Source organism: Topomyia yanbarensis, chromosome 2 (genome assembly GCF_030247195.1).
Source record: "Topomyia yanbarensis strain Yona2022 chromosome 2, ASM3024719v1, whole genome shotgun sequence".
Taxonomy (NCBI): domain Eukaryota; kingdom Metazoa; phylum Arthropoda; class Insecta; order Diptera; family Culicidae; genus Topomyia; species Topomyia yanbarensis.
The window spans coordinates 399,501,808-399,523,316 of NC_080671.1; the positions used below are offsets into that span (position 1 = coordinate 399,501,808).

Sequence of the window (21,509 nt, forward strand, 5' to 3'; positions counted from 1 at the left end):
GAAAACCAACTTTTTAACAGAGGGCCGAGTGACATATACCATTCGATTCAGTTCGTCGAGTTCGGCAAATGTCTGTGTGTGTATGTATGTGTGTATGTATGTATGTGTGTGTGTATGTGACCAAAAATGTCACTCATTTTTCTCAGAGATGGCTGAACCGATTTTGACAAACTTAGTCTCAAATGAAAGGTGCAACGGTCCCATAGGCTGCTATTGAATTTCTAATGGATCCGACTTCCGGTTCCGGAATTACAGGGTGATAAGTACGAACACGCAGAAAATGTCGATTTTAATAAATTCTGCAATGAATGTATAAAGGTGAAAAATTTTCCAAAATATGACCACAACTGCTTCGATTTGTAGTATTAGGTCACTAACATCCATTCAAAGTCTATTTGGCCACATTGGCCACCATCATCGGTTCCGGAAACCCCGGCGGAAGTATCTAAATTCAGAATAACAGTCACATCGGTTTCTCGGAGATGGCTAGACCGATTCGACTAAACTTGGCCTCAAATGAAAGGTATTGCGTCCCCGTAAATGGCTATTTAATTTCATCCCGATCCGACTTCCGGTTCCGGAGTTACAGGTTGTGGCGTGCGATCACATAGCAAATTGTGATTCAAACCGATACTCCGATGAAAGCAAAAAAGGTAAAAATTTCGCTAAAATGTCTCTCAAACAACTTAAATTTGCTGTTCTAGGTCACCGATGGCCAATCAAACTTTCGTTGACTACATTGACCACCATAGACGGTTCCGGAAGTGCCCGGAAAAAGCGGCCATCTTTCAAAATTTACGAACTCACATCAGTTTCCCGGAAATGGTTGGGCCGATTTTCACAAACTTAGTCCCAAATGATAGCTATAATATCCCCATAGATGTCAATAAAATTTCGCACGGATCGCTTATATGGGTCCGGAAATATAGACTAAATCGTCCGGTCACATATGAAATTCCCATATAAGCCGGAACTCAAATTTTTTTTTTCAAAGGGGGGACCTCATGAAATTTCAGAAATCGAATTCGTATTTTTGATGCCAAACATCTTTAAAATGCATGAAACGTCGAGATTTTATGTTATCTCGAAATTTTTTTTTTATAAAAATCGACTTTTTGGGACTTTGCCGATTTCGCACCTTTTTTCAGTTCAATATTACCAACGTTGATATTACCATGGCTGTTTTTTCTTTTTCAAAATTTTCACATTCTCGTGATTCATGATTGAGAAAGGCACAATTGCACCGCTAGGTGGATTAAAATAGGTTTTTAAATATTTTTGTTCGATCATGGATTTTGGACATGGACAGATTTTTTTTAACACGACAGGTAAAATAATTTAACACTGCACGGTCAAATAAAACAACCTCGAGAATAATAAGTTCTTTGTTCTTTTAACTTACTTTTGAGTTGTGCGTCGTTTTCGCACTTATTACTGTTGTCAAAAACAAAACGAGAGATTCGACTCAGTCAAGGTCTTCCGTGGAGGAAGGTACTTTTGAGTTGTTTGGGCTATACTCAAAATTAGGTAAATTCAACTTAAATTTGAGTATAAAAAACCTATCAATGAGTTGTATTTTTTGCCGTGGTTAAATGGAAATGACTTTCAACACGGTTTACCTAATTTTACCTGCCTCCACGATACCCCGAGATTGAGATAAAAGAACTCAATTTTAGGTAGTTTTTCGTTTGCGTGTGCGATGCATACCAGTGAACAGGTTATAAATGTTGAGTTAGACCGCTGATAGAGTGATGGCGAGAAACTGAGCTGGAGCTAGCACTGACATTAGGATGCGGGATTTGAGAAACTTGCTTGCAGCAAATCAAAGGATTGATGTCAAAATAGGTTTGTTACAGTATCAGGAGAAACTGGAAGTACTTCTCCTTTTCTACTTCTAGTAGCAAACCGAATTAAAAATTAGCAAGTTTTTTTATTCCTGTTTGCTACGGAGCAACTAGGAGCAAGAACCGTGTATTGAAACAAACCTAATGAAAGCCGAGCGGATCTGCGCGGATTGCTTGCGTTTACTGTGATAGGCCGCTTACAGAGTGGCGGCGAGAAACTGTGTATGTGCTGCCCAAGTAACCATAAGCATTAAGCCATTGCACTATATTGGCTATACATTTGCACTAATGTTGCATTGAAACTCCATTTCACCATTAACAATGCAATAAAACTATATATTAGCAACAATAATGCATAATAGCGCAACCGACATATAGCATTAACACTGGCTCTATATGCGTATATAAAGCTGATATAACGCGTACATGCTTCAAGGATCTTTAAAGCATGTAAGCTTTACAAGTGCATTTAGTACCATTCTAGAGCAAATAAACAGCCGATATAATGCTATTGTAATGCTATGGGTTTATTTGTTATGCAACTCTTCTTGAAGATTATATTGGGCATATTTCATTTCAATCGAACATATGCAATATAGTCTAGGGAGCAAACGCAGCGCACTTACCGTGAAGGACGAGGCAAGGTACCTCAGTTCGAGACATACTAAAGGTAATTTTCGTGAAACATTCATATCATGTGAGAACGAAAACACATTAAGTATATTCATTACAATACATTAGAAGAGAGTCAATTACGGTTTTAAACAGAACATTTCATTTTATAATTTTTCCCTTTTGCTCATCATACCGAAAGGAAACATAAGAAATGATTTTAAAACCATGGCGGACAATGACAGCCAACTGAAGCTAATGCTAATAGCATTAGTACTGCAGAAACGAGCTGTCAATCTATGCACAGTAATAGCACTATATTTCTCCTTTTCTGGCATAATACCAGCATAATATCAGACTTCACGGCTCTTCAAGACAGCATTATATGTGGATCTAAAGCAGATATTACGCTACGTTATGCTTCTGGGTTACTTGGGTGGTACTGACAGTAGGATGCGAGATGCCAGAAACCTGCTTGCAGCATATCAAATGGAACCTGTCAGTGTAAAAGCAGGTAGCCGGTGCAGATCCGCTCGGCTTTCACTCTGACAGCATCCCTTTGGTTTGCAGCAAGCAGGTTTTTCGCATTCTAATGTCAGCCCTAGCCCCAGCTTAGCTTCTCGCCGCCACTCTGTAAGCACCCATAGGCTTCATTTGATTTGCTGAATACAAGTTTGTCACATCTCGCATCCAAATGTCAATACAAACCCCAGCCAGGGTTGCACATTCACAAATTTTTCTTTAATGTCACAGATTTATTTAACGATTAGGTAATCCATGAGACGTGTTGGATCAGCTGATTATTTCTTGATTGTTGCTTCTGACGTTACTCCGCTTTGCTGGGCACAACGTCCGACAAAATCGTTGATTCGATCCAACATCAAACGAATCGGAACTAATGAAAGATGTTTGTGTTTGCAGTAGTAAAGCAAAACAAACTTGTTACAAAACCCTCCACTGAGTTGTCAAACAAACGTCTCATAGATTGCCTGATTTTTGGTCACAGCTTCTTTTTTTTCAGAAGACAGATTTTTAACATTTTCATGAAAATTTCAAAGAACACTTCGTAGTTTTGACTGTTTTCTGGCGAAATTTTATCGCAAATGAAACAACTGATTCCGAATCGGATTTTTTTGGTTTTTCGCAACATCAACTCAGTATATCACTATCTCGAATGAAAAATAATTATATAAAATGATTCTGTTTGTCATTGTGTTGGTACAGAATACGAAGAATTTTCAACTCCCAGTACAGGTTTAATTGTGGCAGCACTAGTGAGTAGTCAGAACGATTGTCATGGTTTACAGACCTTGGTGACATATCGTAAAAATTGAAATGCGACGTTAAATCCTTGAAAAGGTACTCATGAGAATTTATACAAAGCAGCCTCCAATATTAAAGATTGAAAATAATTATAAACTAATTTCCTCCACTTTTATAAGGACCAAAAAACTTATATCGAATCCTGGAAAAGGAAAATGGCTGGCTAACAAAATGCTGTTTGCGTTTAAATTTGTTGTCCTTGCTTGGTGGTTCTCAAAAGAAAGGACACACAATAACCATTGGGAAGATATCCATTGAAAATGTTTCTTGGGCAGTGCGCTAAGAATGAACTGTGCAGTCAAAAGTTTCGATATTTAAACGTAAATGTATGCTTACATACTTCAACATTAAAACTTTCGTTTTTCGATGGAAAAAGATAGGTTAATTTTTACAGTAAAATATCCGTTTACAACCCAAAAACGCAGTCAATGTTTGAAAGATGGGTTAATTATTGCATGACAATTTTTATTTGGTAGAACATATTCTGACCACTTGTCGGATTATCGGGGATGAATTTGCTAGATATTTTATACCAATAACGTCGTATAATTTTGAACTAATGTGTTGATTAACAGTGTATTTTGCAGGGCTTCGACACCACGTGCCGCTAGTGATTTTAAAAAGAATTGTGAGAAGTTTTGATTTTGAGTGGCCCTTCTCTTCTCTGACTGTAGCCAAACCGAGTACATTTTCCCGTAGAGCAGTAGAATACATTTTTGTTTTGCTGCTGTACTCCGACTGCTCGGTGAGAGTGTGGCGTAGTAAAGTTTGTTCTATCGCTTTGTACACTTTTCTCTGCGTAGTCAAAGGGAGAGGCCCGTACCAGGGTTACCAAAAATACAGAATAATCTGCATTTATACAGATTTTTCAGCCATTTTCAGACCAAGAATCTGTATGTGCAGATATACAGATTTTTGTGTGTGTGTACAGATATACAGATTTTTGAGAAATGATGTTACAAAAACTATTTCTTGAAATATTTTTTTTCTGTTTCAGTAATACATCCTCTGTGTCTCTCTCAGCATAGCCCTTTATATTAAAATATATTTTTGCTTTTGAGAGTGGTCGTACATTCTGAAAGGTAAAGGTTTGTAATACACTCAGGTTAGCACCCCGTAAAAGCCTGGCTGAAGTCTATTTCCAGAAACGTTAATTGTAATGCTCTGTGACTTTGTTAATTCTCAATTTTTTGTCCGAAAATTCGATAGCTACATGAGTCGACCTAATGTATATTACATTATATATCAACAAAAGTATTTAAATGAAGAAGAAATTTATTTTTCCATTGTGCACATCGGTAAAGTTCAAGTTTCTGGATGTAAAATATCAGAACGATTTGTATGTTTTTTATGAAGACGTAGACAGGTCCTTGCTTGACTGATTTAAACCACAGGAATTAATATCTTCGATAGATAATCCAGCAAAATCCAAGTTAAACGACTCAACTGATTCGATACAGATATCGACACAGATTTTTCGAAGAATAAATACAGATGAAAAGATTTTTAAGGACAAAAATACAGATTTAATTTTGGCAACCCTGGCCCGTACACGAAAGCGTTGATGCCGGGTCGTGGCGCAAACGAACCGCATTTATTTTTGTCGTTAGTGATTGAAAATATTGAATAGATCAAAAATATTAAAAAGTGTAAAATAAGGAAAGAGAAGCTGTACCGCTCTCGTCTGGTGGCTGTACTGGGGGCAGTATTTCTTTGTCATGTTACTGCTTTGCTTACAGACTGCCGTACAGCACTGGGCGTCCTGCAATAGCGAACGACAGCAGAGACGAAAGAGAAACGAGAATGTAGGCAGAAAAATTACAGCCGCAGAAAAGGTAGGCATTTTGCATCCTTGGTCGGATGAACGCCGGTTGCTATAGGAGAAGATTAATTCTTGGGGTTTGAAGTGGGGTAGCAGGCTGATCAACGTAAGAGTTTACAACCTGTTAGAAGCCCTGGCGAAGCTGGAAGGCTGTGCAACGAAGCTTCCGCTGGCACATTCCATAAAGACGGCCGGGAATCCATCATCGACGTACAATTCTGCAGTGCGTCGCTGCTGGATAACATGAAATGTACACCCATAGCGATCACCAGGTGATCCATTGTGGAAGCACTTACTCCGTGCTGTCTGCCCAAAAGCCAGAAGACGCGCTCAGAAAGTATGATCTGAGGCAGTAAGGGAAGAGTATAAGGTGACGTTCCGGGCGCTTTAAAACGTGAGATAGTGCTTAGTAAGTCTACCTGGTACAAGCAGCTATGCAGGAAAGTAGACGCTAACCCCTTGGGCAACGTTTGCCGTATCGTGATGGCCAAGGTCGAGGGTCCGACGACGCCAGCTGAAATATGCACTGACAAACTGAACATTATCGTGGAGGGTCTTTTCCCGAAGAATGGCTGCCTACACCGAACGTTGATACAGACCGTGGAAATGCTAGCTGAGTATCGAGTCTCCAATGACGATCTTCTTATAGTGGCGAAAGCGTTGAATGCAAAGAAAGCTCCCGATACGAACCATATGCCCAACGTGGCAATGAAGACCGCAATCCTGGCGTTTCTAGATATATATTCAGGATAGTTTTACAGAAATGGCTGGACGAAGGCTACTTCCCAGAAAGATGGAAGATCCAGAAGGTGGTGCTGCTGCTAAAATCAGCGAAGCTACCTACCAGGATTGTTTTTAACCCACTTATTCGAAAGCTCTGTTTTCGGCTTCAATATTTTGCACATGGTAACAGAGAAAATAATTAAATGCAATTTTTAGGATTTAGAAAATTCAAGGCGAAAAAAAAAATGTAGGAAATGTGGATCAACCAAATGAAAGAAATCCAATGGAGTAATCGGGTTGTATATCAAAAGTCGGAACAGTTTCATCTTTGTATAAAACATGTATAGTTATATTCTCTTCATTAAATGCTCTTTTGTTTGTGTGTGTGGCTTATCGTACAATGCGTTTGCCAAACAAGATATCGTTGGCATTTGTGTCTTTTAACTGTCTCTCACAACTGCGAAATTTCAACTACCTGGTTTCGAGTCTCTGTTGTGTTTGCCTTACCGGGCCCGGAGTACGATTCTGTTTATTTTCATCTACAAACTACCCTACAGAATTGCTAATTGTTTTTATAACCAAACATAATGGATATACATACGTTCACAGTAGAAAAAATCTTTACAACTACTCTCTGACTAAGTTCGCACTCTCAATTCTATGCAATTCGATGATTACTAAAAACTAGTGGGAAACTAGAGCTGTCGGAAAATAACATATGCGTACAAATAGAACTTATTCGACAAAACAAAGAAAGGGAAGAAACTTAGCTACTATTCGTCTCCTATACTGTTCAATCGTATGCAAAAATAACACAAATAATATTCGTTCCGTGTGATTTTGTTCTTCTTATCAAGGATACTCGCTCCGCAAGTTCTCTTCATAAATTTACTGATGGTAGGCTGTTTTAATTTAAAACATTCACCCTCTATCAGACGTTTAACCGCATGAATTCACAGTTTAATCACAATCGCGCTCTCGGTTACTGATAGAAAGGCCGCTTAGTAGGGAGGAAGATTGGCTTATTCTTAATTACTCTGCTTCTGCGCCGTTTCTTTGTGAAAATGCGAGAGAAGTTCAAACGAGTTACTGTTAAATGCGTTTTCCCTAACTAACGAAGGTATCCGGAAGGATATATCGGGAAATATTGTCAACTTGCTAGGTTTTGCTCCCGGGTAAATCCTTCCACGTAGCTTCACCGTGTCGGATGTCTTAAGCATAGGTAGTCTTAAAGTTGCTATTGATAGAATCTAGTTTACACACGTTACATCATTCCGCCCATTCCTCCCATGCCGCCCATTCCACCCATACCACCCATGCCTGGCATACCAGCGGCACCTTCCGCTTTAGGTTCTTCCGTCACAACGCATTCGGCAGTGGACAACAGTGAGGCGACTCCAGAGGCATCGGTAAGAGCCGTTCGCACAACCTTGGTCGGATCAATAATGCCCCGTTCGATCATGTTGACATACTCACTGTTCAATGCATCATAACCGAAGTCTCCCTGCAGATCCAAAACCTTGGCGACAACAACGGCTCCGTCGACACCGGCATTCTTGGCAATCTGTGTGCACGGCTGATGCAATGCCCGGCGCACAATATCGATACCGGCCTTCTGATCCTCGTTGGCAGCCTTCAAACCTTCAAGGCTGGCAATGCAACGCAGCAGAGCAGTACCACCTCCTGCAACGATACCTTCTTCGACGGCCGCACGGGTAGCGCACAGGGCATCGTTTACACGATCTTTCTTCTCGTTGACTTCAACCTCACTGGAACCGCCAACCTTCAGCAGTGCCACACCGGAGGACAGGCGAGCCAATCGTTCCTGTAGCTTTTCCTTTTCGTACTCGGAGCTTGTTTCGGCGATCTGGTCGCGGATTTGCTCGACACGAGCAGCAACCTGATCGGGATTTCCTTTACCCTTCAGCAGCAAGCAATCGTCCTTGGTGATCGTGATTTCACCCACCTGCGGGAAGAGTACGTAAAATGGATGATGAATACATGCAATAGAAATTTATTTCTCAATTCACCTGTCCCAAATCCGACGCCTGTACGTCCTCCAATTTAACCAGATTAGCGTCATCTCCGAACACGATTCCACCGGTGCTGATGGCCATATCGGACAATGTGCTCTTTCGATTATCACCGAAGCCGGGTGCTTTGACAGCTGCAACCTGCAGCCCAATCTTGAGTCTGTTGACAACCAGCGTGCTCAGAGCTTCGCCATCAATGTCCTCCGCAATAATGACCAACGGTTTACGCTGCGCATTGGCCAACTCCAGTGCCGGAATAATCGACTGCACGGTTGAGATTTTCTTCTCCGAATACAGAACCAGAGCATCCTGGAACTCGACCTTAGCCCCCTTGCTCGAATTGATAAAGTAAGGTGAAATGTAGCCACGGTCAAACTTCATCCCCTCGATAATTTCCAGCTCATCGTTTAGCGTCTTGCCATCCTTTACGGTGATAACACCGTCCTTTCCGACGCGCTTCATCGCTTCGCTAATCAAATCACCGATGGCACGGTCACCGTTGGCGGAAATGGTGGCAACCTGAGCGATTTCTTCCGGTGTGGTAACCGTGCGGGACATCGCCTTCAGTTGATCCTTGACAGCATCGACGGCCAGCATGACACCGCGACGGATCTCTACCGGATTTGCACCCTTGGAAATCTTCTCAAAACCTTCTTTCGCGATAGCTCGAGCTAGAACCGTGGCTGTCGTGGTTCCATCGCCAGCTTCCTCATTAGTATTGTTGGCAACGTCCTGAACCAAACGAGCACCAATATTTTGGAACTTGCACTTCAGTTCGATACCCTTGGCAACGGTGACACCATCCTTGGTGATTTTTGGGGAGCCCCAGCTTTGCTCCAAAATTACGTTGCGGCCCTGAAAAATTCGGAAATAGCTGTTACGTCAAGGTCCAAAAATGAGAAAGATAAAGTTACTACCTTCGGGCCCAGAGTAACGGCAACGGCATCAGCCAAGACATCAACGCCCTGAAGCATTAGGGCACGCACTTCCGGTCCGAAGCGAACATCTTTGGCATAGCCTCGGTAACCGGCCGCGACTTGACGGGCGGCGGCACAGCGTAACACTGTCGGCAAACGGAACATTCTGGGAATTTCGGATGTTACAAATCAGACAAATTTAGCGTAAAATAAATCTTAACATTAACTTAAAAATTTAAGTTGGATTGAGTTGTTTTGAAATTAAATATTAGCCCTTAAGGCAGAGATCTCCGCATCGCTTAACGGTTTTAGATCGAACCCCCTCAGTGGAGTATCGTGCTCTAGATCGCGTTGCTTGCTGACCAGAACCTTTTGTTCTGCACGAATCCGAATAATTTCTTTTTCGATCTGTACAGCATCTTTCTCCAGCAGCTCCAGTGCTTTTGTTCGTTTCATCTTAATTAGCAAGGAACCAACTGTGATCCAAACTTTGGCATCCTCTTTAGGGAAGTTGTTCCTTATGGTACGAGTAGCTTCTCGTGTTTCCTGGCGCCGTTTATCAAGGGCAATCAGTTCTTGTTTGTGCATTAGAACTTTATCACCAATCCTTTCTGTATCCCGCAAGATTTCAATCGTTTTCTGCTTATCAGAGACGGACATTTTGGACAGAGCTACTGTTCCGGGGTCAAACCGAGAAAGACAGACGGTAATTCTAGATTAGACCCCACTCATGAAAGCATTGGTTAAAGTTAATCGTCATCGGGAATCAGCAGAACATGATATACGAAATTGCATCATATGTCCGAAGCATTACACGCTACAAGTTACGTAACAGCCGCAAGGCAGCTGCCATTGAACGTTCACAACTAGCAGCTGAATTCATCAGTGGATTTTTTTCAATTCAAGATTGCTTGACCCATATGCTGCCATTTCTTATCACTGCTAAGCTGGCAGATTCCCGTGCAAATAATAAGTTATCAAAGTAGTCGAGTAAAACTGATGAAACTTCTGGAACATAACCTAGCTTTTCACCGCATAACATACGCAAGTGAAACGCATTTTCAATTTCAACTCAATCCAACTTTAATCACCACTTAAAACGTTAACTTACCTGGTTTTTCTATAGAAGCCGGATGTGTGTTGATTCAATTACTCGATACTTTTCAAAAGATTGGTTCACTATCGGAGATTGCACACCAAAAAACTATCAACTGCGTGACACGTTTTTTCACTTCTTGAACGGGGCTCCTGCTTGACGATGCAAACTCTTTGAAAGTAGAATGATGAATGGAGAAATACCATCGGTGATCATTCCGCTTTGTTGACATTCGCCGGTGAAACTTCTGGAAAAGATGCGGTGTGGCGGTGTTTTGGGTGAAAGGTGTTCGACGTCTACGCCGTTTTTTCCTGGGAGATCTTTTCAATTCAGCGGTACCGCTGTCAAAATAGTGTGCACAGCAAAAAAAATTACACTGAACCAAGAAATCTGATAAAAATTATTAAAAACATCACATAGCTCCTCGTTGATGGCAATCCAATTAATATTATGTGTATCCATTGAAAGTCACAGGAGTAGCACATATAACATATTATTGCACATCAATAACAATCATTAACGAATCGATGCATTGTATGTGAACGAAGCTTATCTGTATTATCAGATGAATGTTATATGTTTTGCACATGTGAAAAAATCAGTAATTAGGTTTTACACCAACCGACATAACCCTACAAAATGAGCCGGATGAACTTCGTTTGACAATTCTCGGTGGTTTGTTTACATGGAAGTTACGTGAGTTCGAATGTAACAGATGAGCACCCGTTGCACTCGCACTCACGCAACTGACAAAATAAACAAACCACCGAGAATTGTCAAACATGAACTTCATTCATCATGAGTTCATTCGTGTCGTCATCTTGTAGAACTCAATAGTAAAATTGTTTTCAAGCTGGGGAATCTGGCCAATTTAGGTTTCGAAAGTCGTGTTCTATCCATTATTTTGAATACAGTTTGAAGCAAAATTACATTGAATGGCCAGTTTTGAGTACGTTGATGCCTGGAGAAAATTCAGTGTAAACTTTGAGTTGGTTAGTAAATTAATCTTCAACGGTTTATATTCGTTTCTCCGGATTTATATTTTACAGCCGTTTGTCAACTTGTCTACGCTAAAAGGTATCAAGCATTCTGATGTCATCGACTTACTGATTTTTAATCTCAGGCGACGAGGGCACTTGCATGAACAGGAGTATAACAGAATAACAAATTTACATGACTTTTGTGGCATCCAAAGCTTTAAGTAGATAAACCAAATTATATGGTTACATTGCAGTAATGGCAATTGAATTTATGGAACAATGTTTCTATTGGTTAATCATAACTATGTGGTCCATAAAACATAAAAATAAATTCAGCTAAAAATTATTAAAAAATCACACGAGTTTTACTACCATAATCAATCATTGGCATCTTGGCATCTCACATAAAATCTATTAACAAAAACGAATAACTCTCATTGGTATTTCGAATAAAATGTATGTGACTGATCCAATGATTTTAATCGTCCCGGTAATTGGGCAACTGACAGCTGACACAAATTACCCAAGGGAAACCCTGATTTTTTTTTTGTTTTCTTTCAATAAAAAACAAACAGAAATATTTTATAGTTCACAAAAGTTGGCTATTTCCTTCCAGTTTAAAGTTGTTTTTTTGTGACAAAGTATGTCACTAGTGTTCTTTTTGCCATCAATATTTTTTTTGATAAATTCCTTCACATAAAACAGGAAATGGATACACCATCGGAAAAAAGCCGATAAAGCACAAACATACTAGTGGCAGCTAAAAACCATTGGACAATGTGATTGAATACATCAGATATGACCTTCAAAAGTTAGTAAACTAAGCTCTCTGCGACACAAACTAATTGAGGCTGAACGGAAGAAGCGAAATATTTATTTCAAAGTATGCTTTTTTCCTAGATCGCCGCAGTAATCAACCATATTCATACGTCAATCAGTTTTTGACTTTCAGTTTTGACATAAGAGTGTCTTTTAGTTGGGGCATGCCCCAACTAGCGAACACCCAACTAACGAATGGTCCAACTAGCGAACCCCCAACTAACGAATTTGCGCTGTAGCATCTTTCATATGTTTATGGGATTTGCACATAGACGTCAAGTAAAAACCTACATGGAAAATAACTATGTATGTTTTCAGATAGATTTTAATTCACTTCTGCGTTCAGTGTAGTGCTGTTCTAAAATTTAAAGGACGATTCAGACGATACACCAGCTTCCCTCAACGTCAACGGAACGTCACCGTTCTGTCAGGATAAGTTTATTACTTTTCTCTTGTGTCCGTTCACACGTGTCGTACGTCAAAACGTTCCGTGCCGTTGATGAGGTGTGTGAATGCCTCAATTTAACTGCATGTAACTTATCCTGACGGAACGGTGACTTTCCGTTGACGTTGACGGAAGCTGATGTATCGTCTGAATCGTCCTTAACACGGTTTTTGTCATGTTTTCATCACCTAAATGGGGAGTTAAAGCATATAATTCTCGACAAACACATGATTAGGGCCAAAAGTTAAAATTCACTTTAAGGAGAAATTCTGGCGAAATCGTTATTGTCCAAGCAAGGTCCATAGCAGCCAACGAACGAGAAAACTTCGCTCTTTTGTTTGTTATAAACGGCTGTGCTGAGCAAGTCAAGAATTGCTCGGAGTTTCCCCCGAAGTGAGTTTTGGCAGTTGGCTTTTGAGCCCTAATCATATGTTTGTCGAGAATTTCACACACGTGCGAGCATGTCCATTATTTTGATAACAAATATTCCGCATCATTCCAAACTATTTTCAATACATGTTGGAAATGTAAATCCACAGACAACAGACGTGTAGCATCGTCGTCATGATTAGTCGTCACAACTACCGTGCGACATCAGCAACCATCATCGTCACACACTCTGTGCAATTCGACAAAACCAAGCTACCAATTATTCTCGATTTATGCAATCTTTTTTGCCATTCTCAAAAGCTAGCCAACAGAATTAATAAAACAAAACCCGATAATTTGTTTGAAAATGGGTTATTGTTTTGAGTCCCTATATAAACGAAATGAAATGGAAATAGATTTAATCTATATAGTTTATTACGAAACACGCTGTTTTCTTTACGCCGCACCGAAAGAGCCATAGACGTTTAGGATGGAATTGAAATGTGTGCTTCTGAAATTCCGAATAAATCAGACGTCTGAAAAACGTTTGGCAAACGTTTGAAGGTAGCGTAGTGATCGAAGCAATGCAGTTAGAGTGCAGTACGACTCACACGACATTCACACACAACATCAACGGCACGGAACGTTTTGACGCATGGCACGTGTGAACGGGCACAAGAGAAACACATTTAACTTATCCTGATGGGACGATGACGTTCCGTTGACGTTGACGGAAGCTGATGTATCGTCTGAATCGTCTTTTTTGCTGCTTCTGCAGAGATCCTCTTCCTTGGAGGTAAAGCATTAGTTGGATACATTATCCGCCGCTGCTTGGGAGTCATTTGCAGTCCACAGATTGAAACATTGTCGCTATGAATTTTCATGACGGTACCTTATATTATTACTTTCTCCAGGGAACAACCAGAAACCTGACCTGGTGATCGGGATCCATTCAAAATTTAGCGCAAATTGATTTTTCTCAAACGGAACCAAAACTTCCCTTCCCTCTAAATCCACTTCGCCTAACCAAATACAAATATGTAATTTGTATTTGGCCGAACTGAATCCTAATCCTTTCAGTTGGAAAAACATCTTTCCGATTTGTCGCTCAGAATGTAAATTTATTTTGCTCACTGGCAGACTGTCAGACATGGGATTTTCAATCAAACAGCCTCATAAAATATTTTTCTACAGCATTGCTCCCACTTTATTTTACTTTGCCTATTACACACTTTTTCTGATGTCTTCCGTTTTAATTCCACTATTTTATATAGAATGCTAAAATGCACTTTAATATTACAGATACGTATTTCGGCTACGACTTGCAGCCTTCATCAGTGTTTGTATCCAATACCTATATGTAATATTAAAGCGCATTTTTGCATTTTTTATAACATAGTGGAATTAAAACGGAAGGCATCAGAAAAGTGTTTAATATAACATTCCACTAAGTCGCTCAAAAACAGTTTGTTTTTAAATGGAACAATTGCCGTATTGAAAAATTTGCGAGTAATTCTGAAAATTGCTGAGTTACTCTGTTCGAAAAGATTACCTCGGATTGAAGCTATCTTGCCCATCGGTGAGGATAAGAAAATTTACGAAGCACAATGAAAAAAATCCTAGGACGTCTAATCGCTAGAACGAGGCAGCTATGAGCCAATCGACAATATCGATAAAATTCTTCTATCAAACATCGTCTTCAATGTCTCGTTTCATGTCTCGATATTGCTCACAAGTGCTGTTAACATTGTTTCCAGCATCATTTTTAAAGAATATCATTCGTGTGCAAACTGCACCAAACAGTGAATTAGTTTCCAAAAATTATCCTATGAATTTTTTTTAGGTACAGTTATGTGAGATTGTCCTTAGACGAACTTTTTCACCGTTCAACATCATCATTTAAGTATTCTTTCACAACAGTGGAAACTCCATAAGCGGACTCTACATGAGCATTCAAAAAACTACGTAAAATTCAGTGATTTCGATTCAATAGGGATCCTTAGGGGTGTGCGGGTTAAGGCATATTCTGATGCAGATTAGTACCGTGAGTATCTCAGTCCTTTTCCAATTTTTAGGCCCTAAACTATTGAAAAAAAACATGTTTTAGTTTGTTTCCTTTTAGGACAATAACACATCCAAACCCATGCGACTTGCACGACTCTATAGGTTGCCTTATCAGATCCACCATAGTTTGCAGATGAAACTTGGAATGGCAGGCTGTTAGCAGATTGACAAAGTACTAGATCATGCTGTGTGAGGTGCTGTCCCGGTTAACAATGAGGCGAACGAGATATTTGCTGATACGTCATTTAATCGGACAACTGTCGGTTTGTTGGTTGAATTTAATTTGGTTTGTTTTAATTTAAAAATCAGAAAATAATAATTAAGGTTTAGGAATGATATGAGTGTACTCGTAAGGACACCTGCTATCAATAAATGTGAAAAACTGGCATTTCCAAATTAAAGATCCCTATTTCGGGGTATCGTTGAATAAGGTAAACTTAGATAAACTATGTTAAAGCTAGTTTCCATTTAACCATGGCAAAAACTACTGCTCATTACTAGGTGTTTGTACTCAACCTCGGGTTAAGTATACTCAAATTTAAGTTAAATTTTCTTAATTTGGAGTATATCCTAAAAAAACCCAAATGTGTTTTGTTTTACGAAAGAGCTCGACTTAATCGAATATTTCATTTAGTTTTCGACAACACTTAAACTTCCTATGATCGCAAATTGGTCCCATACATATAGGCAATAGGGATCTTTGGGGGTGTGCGGGTTAAGACATATTATGATGCAGATTAGTACCGTGAGTTAATATCTCTGTCCTTTTCCAATTTTTAAGCCCGAAACTATTGAAAAAACATTTTTTAGCTTGTTTCCTTTTAGGACAATAACACATCCAAACCCGTGCGATTTGCACGACTCTGTAGATTGCCTTATCAGATCTACCATAGTTTGCGGATGAAACTTGGGATGGCAGGCTGTTAGCGGATTGACAAAGTACCAGATCATGCTGTGTGGGGTGCTGTCCCGGTTAACAATGAGGCGAACGAGATATTTGCAGATACGTCATTTAGTCGGACAACTGTCAGTTTGTTGGTTGAATTTAATTTGGTTTGTTTTAATTTAAAAATCAGAAAAGAATAATTAAGGTTTAAGAATGATATGAATGCACTCGTAAGGACACCTGCTATCAATAAATACGAAAAACTGGCACAATTTTTCCAAATTACTGTTTACGACCCGCCATCGGAAGCAAGTGATCCACTCGTTTGCCCGGCTTACTCAAACATAGGGGCTATCACTGGTTTAAGTCCGACTGAGCGGTAGCGAAGTCGGATAGCACGCGCAAAAACGATGTGGCGTAGCCACATTGGGTGGTGGACACAAAATAAAATTGGCAACGCTAGCAAAATGTAAACACAAATGAACACTCCGGATGAACCTATCGTCAATTGACATTTCGACGAGTTTTGATTCGAGCCAATAATATGGGCCCTTCATATACACCAAACAACAAAACAGAAAAATTTGTTTATGGGCCCTTTTCTTAATGAAAAAGACTATACTTTAAAAGGGAACAAAAACATCGCAACACAAAGAAAGGGATCAAAATAAACGTAACATAATCGTTTGCTGTAAACAAAAGGACGCACCGGCACGCAGTATAAGCTAACGTCTCGCCGAAAAGGGATTATGGGAGAGGGCACAAAACCAGTGCGAAATTTCAAAAGGGATCAAAACGTTTATCTGCAAAAATCGTTCAAAATACAATTTTTTTAATGAATCTGGTATATTATTCGGAAAAAATGTTAATATAACACGGAATTGAGTTGTTCATAAATGGGAATATGAAGTACGAGGTAATTTTTCAGACGCCATTTTCTCAACATGAGCATATTGTATATAATGCCTTATGAAATGTTGACGTCGTTTTGATGGTAATAATATTGGAAAATATTTTGCCTTACAAAGTATGCGATTGTGCCATGCAAGATATTCGCTCATGCAATGTGAACTCATATGAACAAGCAATCAACTTTTTCCTGAAAGCATTTCCAAAGCCAAATAACTGCTTGGTAGAGGGCTGATTTAAATCTGCGCCATTTCGTTTACTAGGATTTGTTCAGCGATTTTTAGCGAACTTATGAAAAGCCATCAACTTTCATTTTGAGTGGATTGTGACTACCCACTGAGACGTCCAAAAATTTGTTTCAAAATCGTTCAACACGGGTCCAACGATGGACGTTTGTCCAAATTGGTCCAACGAACGTCCTTCATTGGACGATTTTGAAACCAACCGTTCTTAGAGGGTAATGATTCTATAATAGATGCATATGGTAGCAGTACCGCTGTAAATAATAACACACTGGCTACCGAGGGTTACCAATGTATCGAATGTCACACCAGTTTGGCGCGTATTTCGATTCATGCTCATTCCAGTGAAGATCGAGGTTGTTGGTGAAAATTAAAAGGATTAAAAGGCCAAACGAACAGCTGACTGGAATTCCATGGAAGTTTCTCCCTTCCCCAGACGTTTTGACCGTTTTCCAGGAATCGCAGCACCGCACACGCATTTGCGCGCGAATTTATGAATGAACTTTGGATTTCATTCATAACCATCCTGTAGACGGTTCCATTCCTTCAGCGTCCGTCTCGGTGTGAGCAGTGTTTTCCGTTGAGTTCCAGTATATAGTGCACGTTATGTCCGTCAGTCAAGAAACGCTGGAAATGATCACGGCCGCCATTAAGAATGGGGCCAATCCACAGGGCACCCTGGTCCGTTCCAAGCTGACCAATCGTCTAGTGTGGCAAGCAAACGAGCACGACGAGAACGATCCGTACAAGGAATACCTCCTGATGGTTGGGGTCGATTCTCAACCGAGTCAGACTGCGCCGGGCGGTGCGGTACGCAGTGTTTTAGGCGAGATGTACAGTCACGGTCAATCGAACAAAGGAGTTCCCGGGGAAAAGGTTCCGGGACGGAAGGGAAACTACAAGCATGATAAGGAAAACTGGCAGGATCACTGGGAGATATTGAAGAACGCAGGGAAGTATTGTAGTTTCTGCAAAGCCAACAAGGAAATACGGTAGGAAATTTAGAGATACATGTTGGAAGTGTTCGGTTCTAATGATAACTTTATTACAGTGATATCTACTTATCTCACAATCTGAAGGGACCGGACGGGGAAGTTACCTGTCCAATTTTGCTCAAATGCATCTGCCAGTGCTGCGGTCAGCGTGGACACACGATGTAAGTACGACGATTTCAATAGGCTAGGACGTGGTAAGGAATCTTTATCGCGGGATTCTGTTTTAGAAGCGTAAGGATACTGAAAATTGACATAGTGTTTTGACAGAAAAAAATATCCGAATAATGATGAGTTTCAAATGATTTGTATTCAAAACGGCTAATTATGTTACTTCAAATATATGTTTAACCATTGAATTCCACTAAATGTAATGGACGGCTATTGCTTCATACTGATATGCGTCATTATTCAGGTTCCAGCTCTGGTCTTGATCAAACTAGTGATCTGGTTCGTTATAGCCTTTTTGTGCATCGCCAAAATAGTTTCATATTTTGTATAAGTTAGCAGTAAATGGGACAGCTCCATGTCAAATTTAAATTTAAATAAATTTAATAAGGCAACCATTTGGGTTCATTTTTCTACGTGCTATTATGACATTTTCAAAGTTGTCAGACTTACAGGGCGCTTCTGAATGTTGAGTAGCTCAACATATGGACACGATTCCCGAATGTCGTGGTCATTTCTGCTATAGAACCAGTACTGCAGAACAGCACTAGTTAATGATCATTCCTTTTTGTTTATTTTTTTAGTGCGCACTGCCCAGATAATAAAACAGGAACCAGCATTCTCAAGATGATCAATCGTCACAATCGAATCTAAGCTCGCGGATCGGAAGTGAAAGTGCACGTAAAAATGAAACAATGAATCCGCCTTCAGCCTTAAGTCTATCGTAAAACATCCTATCGCTTTCGAGCGTTTTTAATGTTATTTATTCTATTTATTTATTTATTGCTCAACTTATTTAACATGTTCGAACCTTTTGCTACTAACCTTTACAAAATTTGATAGATTTTTATTGTCACTCAGACTAACTTTAGGCTAAGCTTTTGATACAACAAAAAGTGCTTGTAACGAACCATTGACAGCTACTAATTAAAGCGATAACTGAATTTAATATAAATCGCTTACCGAAACAAAAGTCACCGCATATTATCCTCATCCGAAACCATTTTCTTCACCCCAGTAAACATGTCCAACAGTGACAGAGGACACTCTCTATACATATCGGAACAGATTGAACGGCCATATCGGGGGCTGGTTTGCTGGGCCAATGTTTCCGCATTCCTATATTCGTTGTGCAATTCGTTGTCTTCTATCGGTTCGTTGGTCGTAGATGGGGTAAACAGAATGTGTAACAGTTCACCCAAAATTCCACTCGAGTGAGTAAATTTCGCCTCGGCTGCTTCGCAAATGGTCCTTAACAGGCACGATCGACCGCTGAAGCCTTTGCTGTTAAGAAACAATTTAAAAAATAGATATTTTAAGAATCTAGGATTTTCAACGCATGTGTCTTACTGATCCGCGATTGCCTCAAGCGCCTGGTAGATCACCCATCGTGCCCGGTCTACCCAGTTATCGGGTTTTTGGTGGAGTTCTTCGCCAGCATCGTTTCCGTTCCTTATTTCGACAAAGTTTCTTTGCTGTTGCGCTTCTTCTAGCGTCGGTTGAAAAAGTAGCTCCTCGTCCCGTCGAAGAAACTGTGGAATCCAGTGCGATGAATTCCAGGGAAGAAAGTAAACAGCTTTGAACACGTAACCGACGTTTATGGACTCGAGAACAATGTCCACTGGAATGCCAAATCCCGCTACCAGTTGGTGGCGAGTCGGATTGCCGCGTGGAAATAAAAGAGCTCTTTTCTGGCGTGGACGAGGTACATTATCTGAGCTGAAGCTGGGTGGTTCGGAAGATGTGAGGACAGATAAGTAACAAATTATTACGAGGCCGTTAAGAAAGTTCATGTTGCTCAGGGCAGGTTTGCTTAGTGACTAGAGAAAGATATTGCACATATTTCGCGGCGATGCTGCTTATGTTGTAATTAGCACTTGTTTCAGTCTGGACTGTGTAGGAGATAGTACTTACTGTTTTTAAATAAATTGGCGAGAATTGACCAAAATACAAATTGATTTTATATTCTTCAATCCTTTTTTCCTAACTTAAACGTTTATATTTTTAAATATTTTTTTTCTGGCTTCAACGATACTTATTCATGGCACGTTTTGGTTGCCGTTAGTTCTCATTATTTAAACCCCAAAAAGATGCAGACTTTTTATCAGTAATTAGATCACAATCTTTCTTCCCAATGCGACAAATCGACCACTAATAAGGGGATTGTTTAGAACAGGAGCTCTTTAACTAACCAAAGAATTTCACACCTTATCAACGGGGTCATTGTTATTTCCTTCGTGATAGCTGATTTGCATTTCGACCGTCAGTTCTTAGCATGATATGCAAGATGCAACTAGCTATACGTTTATGTGCATCTTTGATACTGTTTGCAGTATCCTCAGTCGTAAATCTCGCTGAGTTGTGTTCCACCCGAAGGTTGGAACGGAGTGCGTTAGAATTTCCATCTGGTTCTTCTAATGGGGTTAGTAAATTTAAACGGTTATCAGATGGTATCATTTTAGCACTACCGCTAGTGATTATTCCGTTCCAGTTCCTTATAGCGATAGCTATCCCGTTGGATATACCTGGAAGGAATATTTATTTGTCCCACAACTTCGAAATGAATTACGTTTTGCCGACGAATGCTTCCCAGTATCGACTATGGTATACATTGTTCAAAAACTCCAAGTACAACATCCCGGAAACGATTGCTAGGAGGCGGAGAATGATCGATGCAACCAAATTAAGTCGACGGTTTGTGTATGAACTTTTAGCCGAGCGCATGGATATGTAAGCTGTTTTGATTAGTTTATTGAGGGTATATAATGAAGGTTTATAATTTTTATTAGGTACGGATATAATGGTACGGCTTGTGTCCATAAGGCAATCTGTGAAACCATGGAGTTACCGTACCATGCGAACAATGGTGTATTTGGAGATGTTACCCACATTGTATTCAGGTAATCTGCATGCTTTACACAAGGAAGGGTGAGCAAACGATTATTCTTTTTTTCTGTTCCAGTCCCTCAACTTCTAAAGATGAAGATATTCCTTCCTCCTATTACGAAGCTGAACAAAATGGATATAAGGCGAATTGTGTTAGATATAAGAAGTTTTGCCCAATTGGAATATTTGATCTTATTTCGACGGTCACAAGTGCTTGAATAAAGGGTCTCGTTGCGCTTTCGTCGTACCTCTTTTTTGCACTCTCGAGTCTTCCGTAGCTATCGCGGAGCCTCACTTGATCCATGAAATGGCTCCACCTTTGAACCGTTTAACTCTCGACTCTCCTCTTCCTTTCTGTTTCCATCTACTACGTCGCCAT

General features: G+C 40.0%; 4 protein-coding genes across 4 annotated transcripts; 1 reads left to right on the forward strand and 3 right to left on the reverse strand.

The window, feature by feature from the left end:
* Nucleotides 1-6,644: 6,644 nt before the first annotated feature.
* Nucleotides 6,645-10,574, reverse strand: LOC131684903 (heat shock protein 60A). The gene is made up of 4 exons (XM_058968150.1): nt 10,386-10,574; nt 9,275-9,440; nt 8,355-9,212; nt 6,645-8,290 (listed from the first exon to the last, which is right to left on the reverse strand). Exons 2-4 carry the CDS (start codon nt 9,437-9,439, stop codon nt 7,589-7,591), a joined length of 1,725 nt encoding a protein of 574 aa, XP_058824133.1. The 5' UTR covers nt 9,440; nt 10,386-10,574; the 3' UTR covers nt 6,645-7,588.
* On the reverse strand, nt 9,447-10,340 carry LOC131684904 (p53 and DNA damage-regulated protein 1). The gene has a single exon (XM_058968152.1). It carries the CDS (start codon nt 9,932-9,934, stop codon nt 9,536-9,538), a length of 399 nt encoding a protein of 132 aa, XP_058824135.1. The 5' UTR covers nt 9,935-10,340; the 3' UTR covers nt 9,447-9,535.
* Nucleotides 10,575-17,385: 6,811 nt separating the features above from the next.
* On the forward strand, nt 17,386-19,172 carry LOC131681781 (uncharacterized). Its single transcript, XM_058962812.1, has 3 exons — nt 17,386-18,076; nt 18,136-18,240; nt 18,829-19,172. The coding sequence occupies exons 1-3, from the start codon at nt 17,691-17,693 to the stop codon at nt 18,896-18,898; spliced, it is 561 nt and encodes a 186-aa protein (XP_058818795.1). The 5' UTR covers nt 17,386-17,690; the 3' UTR covers nt 18,899-19,172.
* Nucleotides 19,173-19,218: 46 nt separating this feature from the next.
* Nucleotides 19,219-20,468, reverse strand: LOC131680848 (uncharacterized). The gene is made up of 3 exons (XM_058961560.1): nt 20,452-20,468; nt 19,595-19,969; nt 19,219-19,528 (listed from the first exon to the last, which is right to left on the reverse strand). The coding sequence occupies exons 1-3, from the start codon at nt 20,466-20,468 to the stop codon at nt 19,219-19,221; spliced, it is 702 nt and encodes a 233-aa protein (XP_058817543.1).
* Nucleotides 20,469-21,509: the final 1,041 nt, after the last annotated feature.

Bases quoted from the DNA above. Each gene is read 5' to 3' on its own strand.
- LOC131680848 (XM_058961560.1), bottom strand. The intron at 19,529-19,594 runs GTAAGACACATG...GTTTCTTAACAG, and splicing joins CTTGAGGCAATCGCGGATCA to CAAAGGCTTCAGCGGTCGAT.
- LOC131684903 (XM_058968150.1), bottom strand. From the start codon at position 9,439: ATGTTCCGTTTGCCGACAGTGTTACGCTGTGCCGCCGCCCGTCAAGTC. The intron at 9,213-9,274 runs GTAGTAACTTTA...CGAATTTTTCAG, and splicing joins CCGTTACTCTGGGCCCGAAG to GGCCGCAACGTAATTTTGGA. The intron at 8,291-8,354 runs GTGAATTGAGAA...CTCTTCCCGCAG, and splicing joins AGGCGTCGGATTTGGGACAG to GTGGGTGAAATCACGATCAC.
- LOC131684904 (XM_058968152.1), bottom strand. From the start codon at position 9,934: ATGTCCGTCTCTGATAAGCAGAAAACGATTGAAATCTTGCGGGATACA.
- LOC131681781 (XM_058962812.1), top strand. From the start codon at position 17,691: ATGTCCGTCAGTCAAGAAACGCTGGAAATGATCACGGCCGCCATTAAG. The intron at 18,077-18,135 runs GTAGGAAATTTA...ACTTTATTACAG, and splicing joins AAAGCCAACAAGGAAATACG to TGATATCTACTTATCTCACA. The intron at 18,241-18,828 runs GTAAGTACGACG...TTATTTTTTTAG, and splicing joins GGTCAGCGTGGACACACGAT to TGCGCACTGCCCAGATAATA.